We start from the raw sequence: 22,041 nt of genomic DNA on the forward strand, positions 1-22,041 counted from the left end.
AAAAGAATGCCATAAACAAGTCTTAAAGCAAAAGATACCGTTGCCACTACCCGGTAAATTTTTTGCTAATTCCTGTTCAACGAGAGATAATCAATGTGTTTTCATGCTGTCTGAAATGTGGTTGTCTGTAAACACCCAAACGTGGAAAGTTTCTTCATCTGCAACTATGATCATAAGTTAATAAAAGATTCTAATTAACTTCACACAAAGATGTTTCGTTTGGTCAGAGAGGTTGGTTGTGACGATCGCTGAGCTTTCACGTTCGGTGTCTGAATCTTATACATCAGAGAATATTAAAAAGGCTGAAACACTCTTGATTTATAGCTGTCAGTATTAGGTGGTAAAGGATTAATAAACGCCTCCCCAATAACGGTACCTTGCTCGGTCAATGGGGGTACAACATGACTAACAGGAACGCGTTACATCATGACTAACAACACGGTACCATATGACTAATAACAACACTGTACTCTGTCACTAACAGCAACAAGGTACGATATCACTTACAGCAACACGGAACAGAATTATATCACCGACAGCAACCCAATGCTATATCACTAACTTTAACAAGTTACCTAATCACTAACAGCCGCACCATATGACTTATACGGCACCATATGACTGATAGCAACACAGCGCCGCATGACTCACAATCAAAGTGTAGGGGAAGGTAAGGCTGGAATGTGATCTCTAACAGCCTTGAGCAACAGCTGAGGTCTGAGTGCTGACCGGCCTCCTGGGTCCCTTATAAATACAGTGAACACCTTTTCCTCCCCTCTCACTACACCAACCAGTGAGTACCTTCCCCTCCTTTCTCACTGCACCACCCAGTAAACACTCCCCTTCTAGTTCGGCAGAGAAATAGGTATTTTTGACATAACCCCTTAATGTTTGTTAAAGTTTTTTCTCGCTTGAGTCTTGTCACTTGGGGTGTAAGCGATCACTTTTTGCCGGATGTGTTGTTCCCACCCTTGAGCATTCCAAGAAATTCAAAATGGCGGCTGCGATGGCGCCGATACACAACAGGCCATATAACTTCTCAACCACTTCACTTAGGAAGATGATTTTGCACATAGGTTTTGGGATATGAGGAATCCAGTGGAACCAAAACTATCAGGATATAACCACTCATTATTTATGTACATGAAAGGAAATGCAAATGGAATACACTGTATATATATATATATATATATATATATATAAAAATATATATATATTTATATATATTTTTGTTTGATTTCCTTTTATTTATTATATAGACAACTCTTTATTATTATATCCTACATCAAATAAACATGGATGTTCATATGCAAACCTGCCTCTCTTGTAACATATGGAACATGAATTTATAACTTTGGCATAAAAGACCATTGGAAGTGCAGTGGACAGCATAAACCGGTATGTAACATTCAGTAATGTGAAGAATAAAAAAAGACTTCGATTTAAACATAAAATCACATAGTACCAATACTCTCAGAAACTATCTACAATCCACTATGCTACCTCATCTGAATCGGTAGAGAGGTGGCCTGCAGACCTCATGGACCCAGGTTCGAATCCCGGCTGGGGCAGGGAACAGATTGTGGATTTGAATTTCACTAAAGCAGACTTTACTGATCTACCAGAAGACCTGCCTACATGTCGTAAAAATACCCCCGCTAATACCAGTACACCAGTCCTGTAGGAGACAGCCCTAGCATGTAATCAATATGGACGGTGGGTGTTAGCGCCGAAGTGGTGACATGTGGAAATATAGGAGGACTACTGGGTCCCAAGGAGGACTACTGGGACTTGGGGATAGGCCCTGAAGCCTTTGCCCAGATTCAGAGACGTAAAAAAATAAAAAAATGAATTTAATCATCGTGAAAATCTGAAGTTGTAAATTTGTTATGACAAAACAGACCACCTTTTACAGAAACAAAATAATGTACAAGCCAAGCCAATTGATACACATGAACATTTCCCAGATTTGCATGTTCTTTTTGTACTGGCGCAATAATACTTAATAAGACTAATTAATTCATCTGGGGCCAGATGGGTGCCCTGAGGGATAACAGAAGGGCTAAGGGAGGTGGAGCCTTCCACGCGTGTCCAGCCATGGTCGATGGGATCAAGACGAGGGGGGTCTGGATCAAGAGCATCATACCAGATAGCCAACTGCAGATGGGCCCTCTTGGCATTCTCAGTGAAAGCTTCTGAAGTGGGTGGGAGCGAGCAAAGCTTAGGGGGCTCTGCAAGACACTTCGCCATTTTGGTTTTCCACAATTCCTGTCAAGCTTGTGTTAGATTCTGACAGTGACTCATGTTATAGCATGCCAAAATGATATGAAATGCATCGTTGATCATTTTGTCATAGGCAGAGAGTGGCAAGGTGCTACTCCTAAGGACACCAAAAGACACATTACCTGAAATGAGAATAGCACATTGAATAAATACACATCAAGTCGTCCAGCTTGATATTGTATTCCCTTCAGGTATCCTCCAAAATATGGCCACAGCTCAGGTGGACAAGACTTTCATGCTTCAGTGATAGCATAAGTTGCTGCTGACTTCTGAAAGCGTCGAATTCCATCATAGTTCCAAATGACAGAATAGTTAGACAAGAGATTCAGATTTTCTTGTTTTTGAAGAGCACACCAATTGCAGTTTGCAATGGGGTTGGATGCCTCTTCACATTACTTGTGATCATATTCCCAATGAGAATAGAAGTGAGAGAATCTTCATTCATTTTTGGCAAAATTTTCTTGAGAAGTTTCAAAAGAGTACCTGAGACAGCGTCTTTTGCAACTGATATAAAACATGTTTCATGCAGGCATGACTGTTGTACTGGAATTCAGACAAATCTTTGTTGACAGCTTTGGCTATTTTCTGAAAAGCAATTTCTAATCCTTGATCATCATCATCTTTATCTGCTGTCATCTTCAGTGTGGTTGCTGCATTGTCCTGGAACAAAACTATCTTGGCATATCCTTTAGCTGACAAAACAACAAGGTCATTGACAGATGCAGAAACGTGATTAAGCAACTCAGAACGACTAAGTTTTGAGCTGCCACCATACTCCAGGTACTTGTTATACAGTACAATTGATGTCCATATTTCTTTCCGATTTGGGTCACCTCCACAACAACCTTTTTGAGGGCCTCATTAGTTATTTTGTCTGTGCAATCAGATGCTTTCGTATCACTGCTTCCCTCTAAACTTCTGCCTGGTGTGTGAAATCTCTGCCTACAGTCAATATGGTACCTCGCTTCTGCTGCATGAAGATCACCGACTGCACTTTCTAAACGAATTCTGACGTTGTCGGCTAAGTTATCTTTCCTCTCATTTCATCTTCTTATGATTAGGTCCTTGACTGGCAATGGATCTTTACCTTTCTTTTCATATTCAATAGCACGAAACAAGTAAGCTAGTCTCCATCGCCTTGGATTCTTGGAAAATTTTTCACGTTGCATATCTGGCCACAATAAAGACAGTGTTCCTCGAAGCTAAAATCTGGAGCAACAGAACGGCGTTTTCATTTGGTAGGTGATGGTTCAATAGTTGTAACTTCATCATCGGTGTGAGGCTTCATTGATATGTTAGATACAGTGACATATTGCGATACAAAATTTTTGTGAAAATGTATTACAAGATTAGGGTCTTCTTTTAACTGATGTTGCAATTCTGAATGTAAATGGTCACCGTATGATGAACTTGCTTTAATAATAGAGAATATATGATGACCTCCTGGCTTGCTTTCTTGGCATGGTTTCTTGATTTTTTTACAGTCTTCTGCATAGCGGAACTCAAAAACACACTTAGCTTCTTTCTTCTCCATAATGACTAAATATTTTCTAGGCTCGGTAAGTGTTTGTAAATAAATTAGGCGTTGTATTAACTGATACATTATATATTGTTCAGAAACAGTGAAAACTAAACCATTAAGCAGTTAAATCCTATAGGCAAATAAACCCAAATGCAACATTATAGCTAAAATAGGTAAAATGTACACAAATAAAGATCGATTTTGTGGCCAATGACAACAAATAAGTGGTTATATCCTGATAGTTTTGGTTCCACTGGATTCCTCATATCCCAAAACCTATGTGTAGACACCAAGATCATCTTCTTAAGTGAAGTGGTTGAGAAGTTATTTGGCCTGTTGTGTAGTGGCAGCCATCGCAGTCGCCATTTAGAATTTCTCGGAATGCTCAAGGGTGGGAACAACACATCCGTAAAAAAGTGATCACTTACACCCCAAGTGACAAGAATCAAATGAGAAAAAAAATTTAACAAACATTAAGGGGTATCTCAATATTCTGCCAGACTATTCCCTCTCACAATTTCAGTCAGTGAACACATCCCCCTCCCCTCTCAGAATCCCATGACAATTTACTCACTCCAAGATATCTACTAGACAGATCAACTAAAACAAAATAGATCAACTGGGTTACTAGGGACATGTCCACATATTTTCATGATGATCCTCCCATTAGTGTTGTATAATTCCCTGGAGATACAGACACAAATAGGCAAGTGTGGCTACATAGCCCTACTCTCGATTTTGGATGATACTGTCAGGCAGAATATAATGTTGCTGCATGTGTATATTTAGATCACTAAGTTTATCCCATAGGCAATGGATTATGGAAAAAAAAATCTAAATAACTTCTAAAATTTATCAATAGATATCCTGACACAAACGGTAAAAGTGATACCCATGGGAATACACAGCGGTAAGTGATACTGGAAGCAACTGTTATTCTTTGCCATTTGTATCAATTTATATATAATTCTAAAATATTTATGCATTCATTAATTTGGTTGGCACACACTGCTCTCCTTATCAAACGTAAAATGAAGTAGGTAATTCATGTGAAGAAAATTGTCAGCAACGGTGATGTTTGTGGTGAGTGATGGTGATAGTGGTGTGTGTCTTAGGTGGCCAACTGACGTTTTTGGCCCCACCTGGCTCCACCACACACCAGCTCCATCACCAGCACCACTACAGCCACTGTGAACCCATACCCAAGCACAGCGAACATGCCCTGAAAATGGATAACGCTTGATGTAGGGCAGCATTACTTTCATTAATGCACTTATCTAATAATACACTTTTTACATGTGTGGTCAGTTCTTACTACATCACACATAGATGTCTATGAAAGCCCTATTAAAACGTGTGCTGGCTATTTATAGTCCTATGGGTCACCCCAGCGCCGGCCGTTTTTCGACCTTTTTTTTTGGCTAAAATGATAGATTTTGATGTGGAAACAACGAATTTCGCAGTTAAAATGCTCACCGAGGCTAGGAAATGGGTTTTATTCAGTCCAGTATACTCGTATACAGGTATGGCCACTCTCACGCTCACCATGTATGTGAAAGAAAGCCGTTTTCTATGTAGGGTATACTCTGGTATTTATGCTGGGAAGCTATAGCAATTTTCAGTACACTTTTCTGATTACTTATTACTTCAGCATGTATCACAATTTGCATGTCTTTCTCACTGAATGCATTACCTTACACGTACTTGAAGATAGGTATAACCTGACTTCATTACGTACAGTCCTGGCACTTACAAGAACATAATTACAACTTGACTTCAGTATATAGTCTTCCACTTATAAAAAAATATTTACAACTTGCACTTACATGAAAATATTTACAAAATGCCTTCACTATGTACAGCACTGGGTGAGGCACACAGGCAGAGTGAGGTAGAGTGAGTGTGAGGGGGGAAGCGAATGTATGGCCTTGACAGCCTGGGGGATGGTAGAGGAGCAGTTACCTTACATGCCTGCCAATTTTTACTCGCAAATCTTGAAAAATGCGGTCACAGTGATTTTTTTTTTATTGTAGACCGTTTTAAAACGGCACTGGCACTGGCTGCGGAATTATGTGAGACTGTTTTAAAATGGCACTGGCACATGGCGGGTTAATTTTGAAATAGTCTTGAGGCCATGGTAGGGATTAAATTTTTTTCTACTATCCTATATTCTTGTAGAGTCCCGATATTCAGTCTGGCCTTACATTCAGATAATGTCAGTATAGACTAGTTATCGGAGGACGATGTCAAGGTTCATAAACTTTGTCCATAACTCAAGTATACCCAACGACAAATGCCTTAAAACTTCAACGTAGTCTAGTTCAAAATACCAGATATAAAGTCATGTTCTCTATGATCCTACAGTATATCATGGGAAGATGGGGGTAGGGGTTATGTCATAAGTACGTGGAATGATTCGCAGTTATAAAAGTCAGGTTTTACTGTGGACGTTTATTTTAATCTGAAATACCTAGCTGCATAATTAAATGTGAGGCAGTACATATTTACATCCGAGGTATAAAAAGATGCTCATTACTTGGTTACATACACCCACTTGACTCCAATGAAGTACTCTGTTATTCATTTATTTTATTTGCCTTACTCACTCTCGTAGTAAAAGGTTAATGAAAGCTATGTTCAGCCCCCCAGATAAAAGAAAAATCTCGTGAACCGAATAAGATCATCTGGATATGATGATAAAATGCAATATTAGATTGAGGGGGATAAAGGATACAGTGAGGTAAATTTATCCTGTTTTCAGTAATGAAGGAAGTTACAATCATGGCTTGCCCAGAGACTGGTGAGTGAGAAAATGGTGGTGATGGTGATGATCCTGGGTGGGTTATTGCACATGCTGGAGTTGGGTTCTGAGTACTTCACCCATTTGTCGTACAGCCCTGATTCCACCAAAGTGTAGGATCTAACCACAATAAGAGACAGTTATATGTCTGTATGTGAAGAATAACTCGCTATGAAAAATTAAATGTGAAATACTGTACCGAGCTCTTGTCTGTTCTTCAAAGAAATCTCAGGGTATGTACGTATGTACGTAAGTAAATTTATGATTTATCAAAGCCTTCCTGTGAAACAGATATTATAATTTATTGTTTGGGTTGTATTTTTATCTTTAATAGAAATATATAGCAAAAATAATTATTATCTGTAGTACATTATCGATTATTTCGCTAAACTGGGGTATTTACAACTTAATTATTCTCGGTAAAAAGAGGCTGTTCTTCTGAGTCACCATGGCCATAGGGTTGGTTGCGTAGACGCTTCGTGAAAGGTAAAAATCACAACGACCTGCAAAAAGAATTACTAGAAATTATTAATACAAAAGCATACATATACTATTAGAAAACTACTGAAGTGTTCCTTTTACTGACTTATAAGATCCTTACTTTCAAACGCCAAAGCAGTGTTTTATATTTGTTTAACAATAGTTTTTGGTTAATTACCACCTTGCCTCTTGTCAACAGTCGTATGTCCCTGAAATCCTAATTTCTGTTATATCCATCAGTGTCAGTGTCTTTCTCTGCTGCCTGATATTATTACTTACAAGTGGAAATAGTAACAAGAGGAATCGTAACATCTTGACAGTTCCAGCCCTACTCATATAGTTTATTTTAATAAAAACACCATATAGAGGTAAAGGCTTTTCTTTTCTCCCTCAATATGGTCTTTTAATTAACTAGCTTGTCAGCCGTAGTAGCCCTGATAACATTTAATTTAGTTTAACTGATGACAGACGATTGGGAAGGGAAGGGGAGTTCTCATAGCTCAACCTCGTGAAATATTCAATGCATAGTAGATAGTTGCCTTATGATCCTTGAAAATTCAAAGTCATAAATCTGTTAACTTAAATCACCTGACTCTCTCACTCAGCAGAGAAAAGTCTTAGTAGAAGTAAGTTTTATATTACATGATTATCGTGACATAGCCAGTTCAACAACAGCTTCAGCTTCTGTGTGTGTGTGTGTGTGTGTGTGTGTGTGTGTGTGTGTGTGTGTGTGTGTGTGTGTGTGCTACTTTAAATTCGCAGCGAACAAAAATTCATATGTTGTTGGCTTGCTGCTGCTGTGATACATTGATGCATTCTAAAATACAGATAACCAAAAAGACATTAAACGCTCGAGTACATAATCCCAGTAATCTTGGCAACCATATTACAACCTGTGACAGAAAAGCTTTTGGGCAGCATGTTGATATAGTTGATATCCAGGTCAAAGATGACATGAGTGGCTGCACGCACGACGGTCTCCATGCTGTTGGCTAATTCGGCGAATTTGTTGTAGGAGACTCGTTTTGTCCCCATCAGTTTCCTCAGTTCATGAAGTGGTCCTGACGTGGCAGTCTAAAACGAATAAGGCTATCAAAACTTACCTACTTTACGATATATGTTTATGGGATTTGGAAACACGAGTTTTTAGTAATTCTAGAAAAAAAAAAAAAAGGTACGTGTAAATGTCTGGCACAAAAATTTTGGTTATACATTAAACATATGAAAATAACCGATGGCCCATTACCTAATGGCTAAAAGTAGCATCAGGAACTTAATTATCTATCTAAATCCAAGATCCTACACATAAATAAGTTCGATGCTTTATAGTGTTTGAGAAACTGTACATGGAAAAAAAAATTTTTTCAACAGACAGAAATTGCCTTAACCTTAGGGCAGCCTCTTACTATGATATGAATTTCATGAATAGTTTAACTACCATTTCAGCCAAAACTGGTATGCATATTATTTCTTGACGCCATAATTAACTAACAGCATGTGGGCCTGATGGGGTCCCTCCTGTTGTTCTCAAGAACTGTGCTTCTGTGCTTACACCCTGCCTAGGCAAACTCTTTCGCCTTTGTCTGTCAACTTGTACCTTTCCTTCTTGCTGGAAGTTTGCTCTCATTCAGCCAGTCCCAAAGAAGGGTGACCACTCCCAACCCTCCAACTATCGTCCAATTGCTTTAACGTCCTGTATTTTAAAAGTTTTTGAGTCAATTCTCAATAGAAAAATTTTAAGGCATCTTTCCTATCACAACCTTCTTTCCGATCGTCAGTACGGGTTCCGTCAGGGACGCTCCACTGGCGATCTTCACACCTACCTTTCAGACTCCTGGTCATCCTCCTTTCGGGACTTTGGCGAAAGCTTTGCCATTGCACTTGACATCTCAAAGGCTTTCGATCGAGTCTGGCATAAATCTTTAATTTCCAAACTACCCTCCTACGATTTCTATCCTTCTATCTGTGCCTTCATCGCTAGCTTCCTTTCTGGTCGTTCTATAACCGCCGTTGTAGACGGCCATCCTTCTTCTCCTAGATCTATCAACAGTGGTGTTCCTCAGGGCTCTGTCCTATCACCAACTCTCTTCCTTTTATTCATCAATGATCTTCTAAGCTGTACATCTAACCCTATCCACTTATACACTGATGACTCCACCCTTCACCTTTCCATTCGGTTCCCGCAACGCCCATCTCAACAGTTACTTCAATAAACAAAGGATGAGGCTATGGAACACCTAATGTCTGACTTGGCTCGTATCTCTGACTGGGGTAATAATAATATGGTTGTTTTTAATTCATCTAAGACTCAGTTCTTACACCTATCAACCCGACAAAATCTTCCACAGGTATTCCCACTAATATTTAATAATATTCAGCTTAATCCTGCATCATCCTTGAACATGCTTGGGGTTTCATTTACTCGGGACTTATCTTGGAAAGATCATATTACATCTCTTGTAAAATCTGCTTCCAAGAGATTGGGTGTGCTAAGCCGACTCCGCTCTTTCTTTACCCCTGCACAATTGTTGACTCTATACAGGGGTTTTATCCGCCCCTGTGTGGAGTACAACTCTCATGTGTGGGGAGGCTCCCCACATACAGCTCTTCTCAATAGGGTGGAGTCAAAGGCTTTTCGTCTCATTAACTCTCCTCTCTTACTGACTCCCTTCAACCTCTGTCTCTTCGCCGCACTGTTGCATCTTTATCTCTTTTCTATCGCTACTTTAATGGTCACTGCTCCTCTGAACTGTCTGCTTGCATTCCTCCATCTCTACGACGGGCGTGTAGCACCCGTCTGCCAGCAAACTCTCATCCCTTTTCTGTCCAACTCTCTAATGCAAGAATTAACCGTTACTCCCAGTCTTTCATTTATGCAACAGGTCAGCTCTGGAACTGTCTCCCTCTGTCTGTATTTCCTGCTGCCTATGATCTCCAGTCTTTCAAACGCAGTGTGTCCAGGCATCTCAAAATGATCGGATCTTGAATTTGGCTCTCTATTGTATTTTGTTTTTCTCTTGGAGGGAACTGTTACTGCGGGCTCATGGCCTTTGGTTCCTTCTTCCTCGCATAAAAAAAAAATAAAGTATTGAATATAGACAGACAATTAGATATTCTAAATTTTTTATCATCCTGAAGAAACTACCACTCACTTCAATATATTTAATGATCAAAGTGTTTGGAACAACAATTATTCCAACATCAGAGTTATAAAGGACGTCCTCAAGTCTCTGATAGGGTTGGTCTATGTATCTGACTGCCAGGAGGGACATGAGGTTACCGACGTTATTCTGTGTCAGCACCACCATCATCAGCATCCACACCCCCAGCATCACACGATCCCACCACCACCGACTCTTAATTGTCTTTATATCTGGAAAACAAAATTTAGTGAACCAAAAGTTATGGATCACCAAAATATTTGATGGCCTGTTAATGGCAACGATGGTAAAATAAAAGTAGTGTCACTTGTGAAATGCATTTAAGCATCATCAAACACAAGACTGTGGTTGAGCATCATGAAACTATTTGGGGGAAACTATTGGCTCTTTTTGTATTCTCACAGAGAAAAATTGACTAGTTCGGAAGCTAAGAAGACTGTATGCTGCCTATATTGACTCAGCCGTTCCCACTTAATGTAATCTCTCAGAGTCCCTCCAAAGTTAGTCTAAAATTACTCAGTGTAAACTACAACATGGCAAACCCTAGTTACCTTCTTGCAAAAGAACTCGTAAACAGTTGAACGTGTTGGCATCTTTTATGCGTGGTTCTTGCATATGAGTGGGAAGGCAAAAAGGCAGAAGCAGCATCACAGCGCATACTGCCAACAGTGCTGTCATCACAGCCACCCAAACCTTTGGTCTAAGAGGCAGCAGGAAGCCCCACGGGTCCACCTCAGGTCGACCACGGGCAGCGAGAATTAGATAATTTCCCATAACCACAAACTGAGAGTAGTCTATCGACTGGCTTCTGGTTATATCCATGAAAAATGGTCCCGGAGTAAACTCCACTTCCTGAAATGTGCTTTTGTAAAGTATAATGAAGCACAGTAGATTTAATTAATGTACGTCGGGATATATTTCACAAAAGATTAACCTTTACCACAATATAGTAATTCATAAGAAGGCTCACAAGTCGTTTTCCTGACTCAATATATATACTGTTTTGATCACGACTTGTTATTTCAAGAGAAGTCGTCCCCGAGCTAAATATGTTAAAGGGAAACTGACAAGAAAAATGTTTCTTCAGATGATGTATAATTATGCGAAACATGAGGATCGAAAATTATGAAAGGGAAAATACAACTACTATGCAATGCTGAAAGCTGTTGGAGGATAATTAAACTATGGAATTTACGTAAGACACGACTGCATATACTGTAAAGAGAATAGTTAAATCACATAAAGAGGAGGTCAGCAGAAACTGATTTTAAGAACCACAACCAGAGAAAAGGCGTAGCAAAAAATAATGTTAAAAAGAAATGCTCAAAATATGTAACTGAGAAAGAGATGCTAATCAGTGCCCTAAACCAAAGAGTATTCGGTTCACAGATTCTATATATACTCTTGTTCCAACTTTGCCCAAAATTGCAATTCTACGAGTATATTGAGAAGTTTGGTGCAACAACAGATTAGCACTAGAAAAGGATGCTAGCGATAGAGCAATCTTCTGAAAATGAAGGAAAGGGTAACATTGTCTTTTTCTGCCATCGAGCTTCGTAGTATAATCTGCAAAAGGACGAAAATATGAGCCAATTTGAGGTGAACGAACTATAGAACTGACCTCACGTGTAATGAGTCCCATCATGCCTGTCCAAGCTCCATCGCTCTGCAGTAAGCCCCAAGTCCTGTCAGGGGATCTCATGTACGTGTATCTGTCAGAGGGACGTGATTTAAGTACCTTTGATGATTTTGTAACACGTTTTCCTTACCGAAAAATTAGTCGAGAGGAAAAGTTCATATTCATATTTTATTTTCGCTAGCTTAGGACAAATTGTGCAACAAGCCAGTGTTAATTTATAGAACCAAGATACTTTCAACCAAACAAAGAATGTACTAAAGCAAGTGAGTACTATAGCTTACGTGAAGTTCATGACTGTGGACAGGATCTGCATAATGTTCCCCGCTGCCCCCCCAAAGGTGAGTCGTTTGCCCCCTGGTGCCATCGGGTCGACTACAATAATTGCCATCTGTGACACAAACTCCTCCGCCGTCACTAGCACGTGAGGCCAGTGCGGGAACCTAAGGCAGGATGGCGTACAATATTGCGTTATCTAGTAATGTTACTTGGATTATCATATTCATTCAGGGGAATTCAAGTCTAAATAGGGGGAATACGATTGGCCCATTCTATAAATTTCACCTGTTCAGCGTGCTTATTTTGTTATTTATATATTTTTGTATGTCTCCTCTATTCCCCAGCAGGAATCATCAGGTCTTGATCCATCCTCGTCTTATGTACTGTGAATCAATAAACTGAGGCATGTAATAATAATACAAGTTACAATGGAAGATCTGTTGTGTATGCAACTCACTGCCTCTGTACTATAGCAATATCTTAGAGGACAGTTGCCGACACACAATGTTTACCGTAAGAACTTCTGGGGGAAAAGATCTGGTGGATGGGTGAAAGTTAGACGTTGCTTGATAGTCCATGATGCCACTTTTAACGGCCGAGATTCTGGGTCGGTGAATGGCAGCCATGAGAACACTTTGGTCCTGTTGATGAAAAAGCAATCTGTCCATTAGTAAATATTCAGAATTATCGACATTTTCCTTTGTGTTCTTGTACAGTTGCAACCAATAGGATCAGGTCAATTATTTATGAAGATGTTAAATAATAATGTGAAAAACTTGAAAGACTCTGACCATTTCACTGCATTTCAAAATTCACTGTTTATGGTCTCGATGCATAAAATCGATCAGTATTGATGCTGACAACTCTATACGGATAATACTCGTTACCTGAAAACTGGCAAGGTATCGTCCACAACAGCAACGAGAGAAGTGGTTCGTGAGAGAGTCCTGTGAAGGTGGGGAAGGGTCTGGAGGTGGAGGAGAGGGATTCTAGTGAATACGAGCAGCTCTGTTTTCTGGACCAGCAGGAGGTGGCTCTTGAAGGAGGACTCTGCGAAGGCTGCGAGAAAGGCTGGGTCATCGCTCACCACCACCATCGTCACGCACCACAAAGCATCACGAAGCTAATGGTGCCAACATGAATAATATAAATTATACCACAAAGCTAATGGTGCTGACATAAAAAATATCACGAACCTAACCGTGCCAAAACGAATAATATCATAAAACTAGTCGTGTCAACACAAATATCAGGAACATAATACCAACAAGAAAATTACCACGAAACTAATGGTGCCAACATGAATAGTCGTCTGACAACGAATGCTCCCCCTGACTACGATTTACACCCATCGAATATTTTGTACAGTCGTGGCTTTTGCTTAACTGACTGGTGTGTCCTTGCCCTAAGTTCTCATCGGTGGTCCAGGACTGAAACAGGGATCTCTTTGTTGTGGGTCAAGTATGCTTCTGATTACACAGTACTAACTCATAGGAATACTTAATGAAATAAACTTTTATGCCTCGTTCCTTGAGCCTGATGACATATTTCTGTGTTTCAGGCCGGCTACAGGAGCAAAAGGGAACAGATAGACGTCTACGGGAATAATATTAATAGTCGTGTGTTTTTAAGTGCAAATATCTTTAAATAAATTTGAATTGTTGTGTCCAGAGTCCATTTTCTTTGTCTTCATCTGCATGCTATGGCCAAATACCTGTCGAGCTGTGGCTATACTCGGTGAGAGCTGTTCGTATGTCGTGCTGGCGTTTTGTTCACTAGTCTTCACCTCAAACACTGCGACTCCCCAAGGAGCATGTAAGTGTTCTAGATTCTGAAGGAGAACACACAAAGATAAATATTTCCTATTCTAAACAGTTTAACCAACAATAACGATGACTAGAACAACAGATATTAGCTGTAAGTATAACAGTTTTGATTGACTTTGGTCAGACTGTGTCTTACGTAGTTCATTCAACGGCACTAAAGTTTTAAAACCAAAAATATGAATACCTGTATCTTACAGTAAAGTAAGAACTGACTTACTGTAATGTTTAGCGTTTAACCCTATCAAACTATTCTGTTGAAGCTCCAAGCAGTTTTTACCTGTATTGTTGTATGTACATACTTACCTGAGTCATGGAGATCCCCCAGGGAGAGCCATCTGTCAGCAGAAGAACAGAAAAGTGAGAACACCACTCTATGGCCAACATGTCATCCAATGCTAGGCGGCTCCTCATTGATGCTTTCGTCGTGTCTGACAAATACAATGGTGAATGAAAGCAAACTTGAACAGTACTGTTTTGAGCACCGGTACTAAAGTGTTTGTCTGGCCCTGTTCACCAAAATAAGCTCCTTATCTACCTGTGTCTTCTCTCTGCTGCTTAAAACTGTTTAACTGTATCCAAAATATAATACTATAAGTAACACAGCGAAAAGCACGGAGAGAATCATGTTCAGTGAATCAATAAATGCTAACTGGCCGGATAGGCTGCATAGTTTATGTTCGCTTCATATAATAGCTCAGTTAAATTAAAAACTCTAAATACGAATAGCTGTGTAGTTATGGATAAGCAAACCTTCAAAAGAGCATAGTTCACGGTGGCTGCATTGGCTTGAAACATCCAATAGCGCATAATTAGTTGGAATTCTGTGTACCACTGTTTTGTTGTCACAGAAAACAAAGTACGGAAATAATTAAGTATAAGCAATACAACTTGATATTTGATCACATTTCACAGCCTATATCAAAATGAAACTTTTTTTTTTTTTTTTTTTTTTTAACCAAGCTGTTTTCCTATACTGTAATTTACGTGCCTGTGATGTGATGTAGTCGGGCATGGACCAGGAGGCAGGTGACCTCCAAGGCAAGCCACAGTCTCCCAGCAGTAACCAACATCATTCCACCATCATCGAAACACACCTCGACCACCACTGCGCACCGCTACCTCCACACGTCACGACCACCACCCCACACTCCGTACCACCGCACGTCACGACCACTGCTAGTTTATGCCTCCACCACTGCCAAAAATATGTTATGACCATTGTTGGACGCATCCACCACCACCACACGCTCCCATTTTTCGACGGGGGCAGGGTGGCTGAGTGGTACAGTATCGGATTTGGGACCGGGGGGTCGTTAGTTCGAGCCACGCTTGGTAGCTACCAGGCCGGGAGGGGTAGCACCCTCCTGTCACCTAGCATGGCTATATGATCTAATAAGGCCTAGCTCGGGGGAACATTTCCCTTTCCTATTTTTCGAACAAACCTCCACCATAACATCCGTGGGACATGATCCATTGAAACACGGTAAACATACTCCCTCTAGTAACTCAAGGTATATGTTTTGCCAGAAGAATATCGGACATAAATCGAAACTCCTTTCCTTATCCGTACTTCGAAAAGAAGTAGATGATCAGAATTTTGCCCTCACGATAGTTTTTCCAGAATGAACACAATGCAGGGAAAATTTTTAACCTGTGCAGCAATAGCAAATCCCAGTTAGGAGAGGGAGATGATCATAAGTTTGTGAATCCAGATCCTGACCAAAAAGCCAGAAAGCAAAATAATTTTGTGGTTTATATGAATTAATCTTCATATTCTCCACGTTGATATACATTTCTTGGATGAGGAATGCTAATAAGTTTATGGTGTAGATTATATATATATATATATATATATATATATATATATATATATATATATATATATATATATATATATATATATATATATATATATATTTTATGTGTCCGACTCTGGGCATAGGCTTCACAGCCTGCTCTCAAGGCCCAGTAGTCCTCCTACATACCATACACCTCTCTACATGTCACCACTTCGGCGCTAACACCCACCGTCCATATTGAATACATGCTAGGGCTGTCTCATACAGGACTGGTGTATTGGTATTAGCGGGGGTACTTTTTATGACATGTCTGCGTGTCATCTGTTAGATCAGGAAAGTCTGCTTTTATGAAATTCAAATCCTTAAACTGTTCCCTGCCCCAGCCGGGATTCGAACCTGGGTCCATATATATATATATATATATATATATATATATATATATATATATATATATATAGTATATATATATATTTAATTTATTTATTTATGTGTGTGTGTGTGTGTGAATGTGTGTGTGTATCTAAAACCACAAAATTGTCATACGGAACTCAGACTTCCCTAATCTTCCAAGCACTACCAACATATGTCAGGGTGTCTGATAAGCTTCATGACATGATATTCAAAGGAAAATGGACTTTATTCAATGTTGCCTTTTTACTATGATTTCCGTTACACATAAATATATATACTAGGTGCTACCCAAAACTTCCAGTAATTTGAACAAAGGAGACAACCGTTTGCAGTTTTGCCTTTTGCCACTAGGAAGAGTCAGCAGCACCCCTTGTGTGTCAGTGTGGCCCCGGCCGTGTCTGTGAGAGGACATGTTGTTGAGCTATGCTTACTATCGTAACGTGGTGTCTAAGTGGTTTGGCAGTTTTGCAATGGCGGACCTCAAGGAACAAAGAACCTGCATCAAGTTCTGCTTCAATATCAACAAGACGGCTGCAGAAACTCACCGGTTGCATCAGCATGCCTTTAATGACAATGCCATGTCCCTAAGCAGAACATTTTTCTGGTACAAGCAGTTCAAGGAAGGACGAACGTCCGTCGAAGACGATGACCGTTCTGAACGACCATCAATGGCAACAACACCAGAAAATGTACGAAATGTTCATCAGGTTATCCTTGCAGATCGTAGATGAACTATCCATGATTGTTGTGATATCGTTGGACTGTTGACCAGGAGCGTGCAACGCATTTTGTTGGATGTGTTGGGCATGAGACTCATTGCTGCAAAATTTGTGCCAAGACTGCTGAGTGACAAGCAGAAGGCACATTGCGTTGCAGTTTGCAGGGAGCTCAAGAATCAGGTCAAAGATGACGCCACCTTCATCTCCAAGGTCATAACTGGTGATGAATCATGGGTTTATGCTTATGACCCGGAGACAAAGCAGCAGTCATTGTAATGGAAGTCTCCCAGTTCACCGAGGCCGAAAAAAGCGTGTCAGCTCGTAGCAACGTCAAGTTTATGTTGAATATTTTCTTCTATATCCAAGGGATTGTTCACAAGGAAATCATCCAGCCCAGTCAATCTGTCAGCGGAAAGTTTTATTGTAAATTTTTTCAGCGTCTGAGGGACAAAATCCACCGCAAACCTCCAGAACAGTGGAAAAAGAAGGACTGGATCCTTCATCATGACAATGCCTCTGCCCACACATCAGTTGTTGTCCAGCAGTTCCTGGCTTCACAAATACGGTAGTCATTCCCCACCCACCCTATTCGCTTGACCTTGCCCCCTGCGACTTTTTCCTGTTTCCCAAGCTGAAATTACGGCTGAAAGGGCGTCGATTTGACTCGATCGAGGAGATCCAGACAGAAACACAGGATGTGCTGAAGACCATCACGCCTGAAGCCTTCCAGGGATGCATGGATTCGTGCAGAAAAACGCTGGGACCACTGTATACATGCCCAAGGCGACAGTGAGAACTAGGAGGTAAGGTAATTTATCTTCCTACAATATTCAAATAACTGTATATATATATATATATATATATATATATATATATATATATATATATATATATATATATATATATATATATATACATATATATATATATATATATATATATATATATATATATATATATATATATATATATATATATATATATATATATAACCACTGCATATTTCTCCTATACCATTATGTAACAAGAATACTTAGGCTCTTTAGAAAGACGTATTTGTTCCCTTAATTTCGTTTACGTCAAAGCATTTTCGCCAGGGAAACCTTTTAAATAAGGCGCAGGTGAGAGAGCCTGCTTTGGCACTCTAGTCAAGTACAAAAAATAGTTAATTTACCATCTTACGAAGAAGCACAAGCAAGTCTGATGCCTGAAATACCAATTTTCTGAGGAGGAAAAATCCTAATACAATAACGATCGGTATGACACATGAAAACACATTGTTCATAACTTTCTTAACTTAGAACAACATATATTATCGTTCAGAAAGAGATGGACAATAGCTTTTCAGTAAAAAATACTAATTAAGTGTCTGTTGAAAGTATGGCGCCATGTACTTAATAAATACGCGGTGTCATGAAAAACTCAGTGTGATGGTTGCTTTGGGATATAAATGCTCACTTAACTGAGAGCTCATTTAACTGAGAGCGCAGATGAGATCTCATCTCATACCACACTTCAGTCAGCTGTTTGCTCTGCTCAGCTTTGGGTAACGAAAACAACACTTAGCACAGATATCACAATTCTCTGCTTCTGCCCATTTATAAGAGAGACGCAGATGAATTTACATGAAAGGGAACTTTATCTTTTCCTTGGCTCTTGCTAGTTTCTCTATACGAACGACAACGAAACTATAGCACGTGATGTGTTGGCAATTCATCATCTTGATAAGTTCACTCGGCTGTCATATATAGAGAGCCTGTCTTTATGGTTTGGCAGGAAATGCTTCAAAACTGAAGAGGTTTATAAAGTTACTCTGAATGGAATTGATTATGAATACTTCAACTTTACGTTTACGTGGAAATCAGTAATACCTGTACAGATCAGGGTATTTAGTATATCCACAGTGATAATGAAAATCTGTTTGAATTCCTCTGAGATTCAATACTGATATAACTGATCATGGTGCAATGCTATGGGATGGAACATTTTAATACGGCTGTAAATTGCTTTGTAGTGTTTCCCTTTACTAGGTCGGCCAGTGCTACGCCTGTTTTCAACATGTCCCTCCTGCTTCCACCGCCTGAGCCACCTACAGACAGTGGTGACGCTGGACCCGGTTACCCTAGCTATGGCACGCGCTGACAGGCCCACCATCCACAACCAGATGAAGTTGCTGCGTTCTGTCAGAGAGGTTGGGCGTGAGGGCCGCTGTGTTTCCATGTTCTGTCTAAGAGAGAGATTCAACAATTAAATATAAAATAGAACTTTGTCTTCAGGTTAGTTTGCATGAAGTGTAGGTCGTACGATTTGTAGATTCTTCTGTTTAAGTCCTTCCCAAAAGGAACATTACTATCACTGCACTCCTTTTGCTACGGGATTATTTTTATTGAGTACGAGATTAATAGTAAACTATTCGATGAGGGCTATTTATAAAACCCATCCTGTTCGAAAAACCTCCTGAGTTAAATGCCTTCCGAATGTAGGGACAGTATACAGTATATGTCCTTAGCTGGCTTTCGATATTGGGAGGCAAGTTTGGGTACTGGTAGTAAGTTTTGGATACTGGACGGTAAGGAGCGAACAATATCCTTCATTCATAGACTTTGCTCAGTAGTTTTTTAATCTACAGTGTGTCTACCGTAATGATGTCCATCTATAAAAAAAAGTGTTCCATTTAGCTCGTAACTTGAAGCCTGACTGTGCCTAGAATTTCCCTGGTTCTCTGTTTCATATCTCGAGAAAGACACAAGAAGCAACCTAGTAATCTCTCCACCCCATGAAAGATGTGGGAAACTGTAACAGGTTAATGCAGAATGAGCATAAAAACAGCAATAGGTTATAAACAACAATAGTGGAGAGAAAAGGGTAAAGAAACAACAGTAACAAGTCCTTATACAAGTCTTTAAGCAACAAAACCTAAGCAACCGAAAACAAACTAAGCAACAGAATCAAATTTCTAAGTAACAGATACAAACCTTAAAGCAACAGAATCAATTCTCAAAGCAACATAAATAAATTTAACTAACAGAAACAACCTCTAAGCAACAGAAAAAAGCTAAGCAACAGAAAACCTCTGAGCAACAGAAACAAACCTCTAAGCAGCAGAAAAAAAAAAAAAACAAGCAACAGAGACTAACCTCAGAGCAACAGAAACAAACCTCCAAGCAACAGAAACAAATATCTAAGCATGAGACATGTTGGTACTTAGAGACAGGTTAGCTGGCACGACCGGCCTGCTTTATCACACACTCTCAGGCTCTGTGTTACGGGTTGTGAAGGAAAAATGATCCATGGGTACCATAAACATCACTTACTCTTTGGAGAAATGAACTGTCCCCACCAACTGCCTAAGCAAGGAAAATATGTCTAACAATAAAAAACTATTAAAAAACAAACAGGTCCTAATAAAACAAACAGTTTATTCAACAACAAATTTTAAACAAGGAAAGTCTAAAGCAAAGAAAAATTGTGATCCCCCCAAAAGAAGCGTGTCAAAACAAAAATTGGTCTTAAAAAATTTAAAGTCTGAATGCAACATAAAAATACCATAAACTAGTCTTAAACCAAAAGATACCGTGTCCGGTAGCAGGTAAGTTTTTTTTTTTTTTTTTTTTTTGCCTATTTCCTGTTGACCGAGAGTTATTCGGCACTTTTTCATCCTGTCTGAAATTTAGTGATCTGTAAACACCAAAAATGTCGATTTTTTTTTTTTTTTCATCTATAACAGTTGTCATAAGTTAACAAAAGATACTAATTACCATCGTGCAAAGATGTTTCGTTCGGTTAGAGAGGTTGGTTGTGACGATTGCTGTACTTTCATGTTAGGTGTCTGAAATTTATACATCAGAGAATATTAAAAAGGTGGAAACTCTCTTGATTTATAGCTGTCACTATAAGGTGGTAAAGGAGTAATAAATGTCTCCCCAATAAAGATACATTACTCGGTCAATGGGGGTACAACATGACTAACAGGAACGCATTACATCATGACTAACAACAACACGGTACCATAGGACTAATAACAACACATACTCTCAACACGATGCGATATCACTTACAACAACACGGTACAGTATTATATCACCGACAGCAACACGATGATATTCCACTAACATATACACGGTACCGTATCACTAACGGCAACACAGTGCCACATGACTCACAATCAAAGTGTTGGGGAAGGTGAGGCTGGAATGTGATTCAATAATCTGGAGCAACAGCTGAGGTCTGAGTGTTGGCCTGCCTCCTGGGCCCTTATATAAACGCTGATCACCTTCCCCTCCCCTCTCACTACACAAGCCAGTGAGTTCCTTCTCCTCTCCTCTCACTGCACCTCCAGGTAAACACCCCCCCCCCTCTCACCACATCAGTCAGTGAACACATCCCCCTCTCCTCTCACTATCCCATGACAATTTACCTACTCCAAGAGATGAACTAGACAGACCAACTAAAACAAATAGATTAACTGAGTTCCTGGGGTCATGTCCACATATTTTCATGATGATCCTCCCATTAGTGCTTTATAATTCCCTGGAGAGACAGACACAGACAAGTGTGACTGCATAGCCCTACCCTCGATGGTAGAAGATTCTGTCACGCAGAATATAATGTTGCTGCACGTGTATACTTAGGTCAGTAAATTTACTCCATTGGCGGTGGATTATGAAAAAATAAAACGACTTCTAAAATTTATTAATATATATTCTTACACGAACGGTATAAGTGATACCCACAAAAATACACTGCGGTAAGTGATACTGGAAGCAACTTATACCTTGCCATTTGTATAATTTTATATATGATTCTAAATTATTTATGCATTCATTTAATTGCTTGGTATGCACTGCTTTCCTTATTAAACTTAAACTGAAGTAAGTAATTCATGTGAAGAGCATTGTGAGCAACGGTGATGTGTGTTGATAGGTATGGTGGTAGTGGTGTGTGTCTTAGGTGCATACCTGACTCTTTTGGCCCCACCTGGATCCACCACACACCAGCTCCATCACCAGCACCACTACAGCCACTGTGAACACCCCCCCCCCCTCTTCACCACATAAGTCAGTGAACACATCTCCCTCTCCTCTCACTATTCCATGACAATTTACCTACTCCAAGAGATGAAGTA

The 22,041-nt window shown here is 39.7% G+C and overlaps 1 protein-coding gene across 1 annotated transcript; it reads right to left on the bottom strand.

The window, feature by feature from the left end:
* Positions 1-4,916: 4,916 nt before the first annotated feature.
* LOC145390957 (putative glutamate receptor) lies at positions 4,917-11,948 on the bottom strand. The gene is made up of 7 exons (XM_080265693.1): positions 11,868-11,948; positions 10,798-11,098; positions 10,238-10,458; positions 7,979-8,159; positions 7,009-7,108; positions 6,596-6,725; positions 4,917-5,027 (listed from the first exon to the last, which is right to left on the bottom strand). The coding sequence occupies exons 1-7, from the start codon at positions 11,946-11,948 to the stop codon at positions 4,917-4,919; spliced, it is 1,125 nt and encodes a 374-aa protein (XP_080121819.1).
* Between the last annotated feature and the right edge of the window lie 10,093 nt (positions 11,949-22,041).

The sequence above is a fragment of the Coenobita brevimanus genome, chromosome 16 (genome assembly GCF_032717465.1).
Source record: "Coenobita brevimanus isolate Jiangsu-jjx chromosome 16, ASM3271746v2, whole genome shotgun sequence".
Classification (NCBI taxonomy): Eukaryota; Metazoa; Arthropoda; class Malacostraca; order Decapoda; family Coenobitidae; genus Coenobita; species Coenobita brevimanus.

Bases quoted from the DNA above. Each gene is read 5' to 3' on its own strand.
- LOC145390957 (XM_080265693.1), bottom strand. From the start codon at position 11,948: ATGAGATCCCCTGACAGGACTTGGGGCTTACTGCAGAGCGATGGAGCT. The intron at 6,726-7,008 runs GTAAATACCCCA...TATTGTGGTTAG, and splicing joins TTACCGAGAATAATTAAGTT to ATCCTACACTTTGGTGGAAT. The intron at 5,028-6,595 runs GCAAGCCATGAT...ATCCATTTTCAG, and splicing joins TCTCACTCACCAGTCTCTGG to GGCATGTTCGCTGTGCTTGG.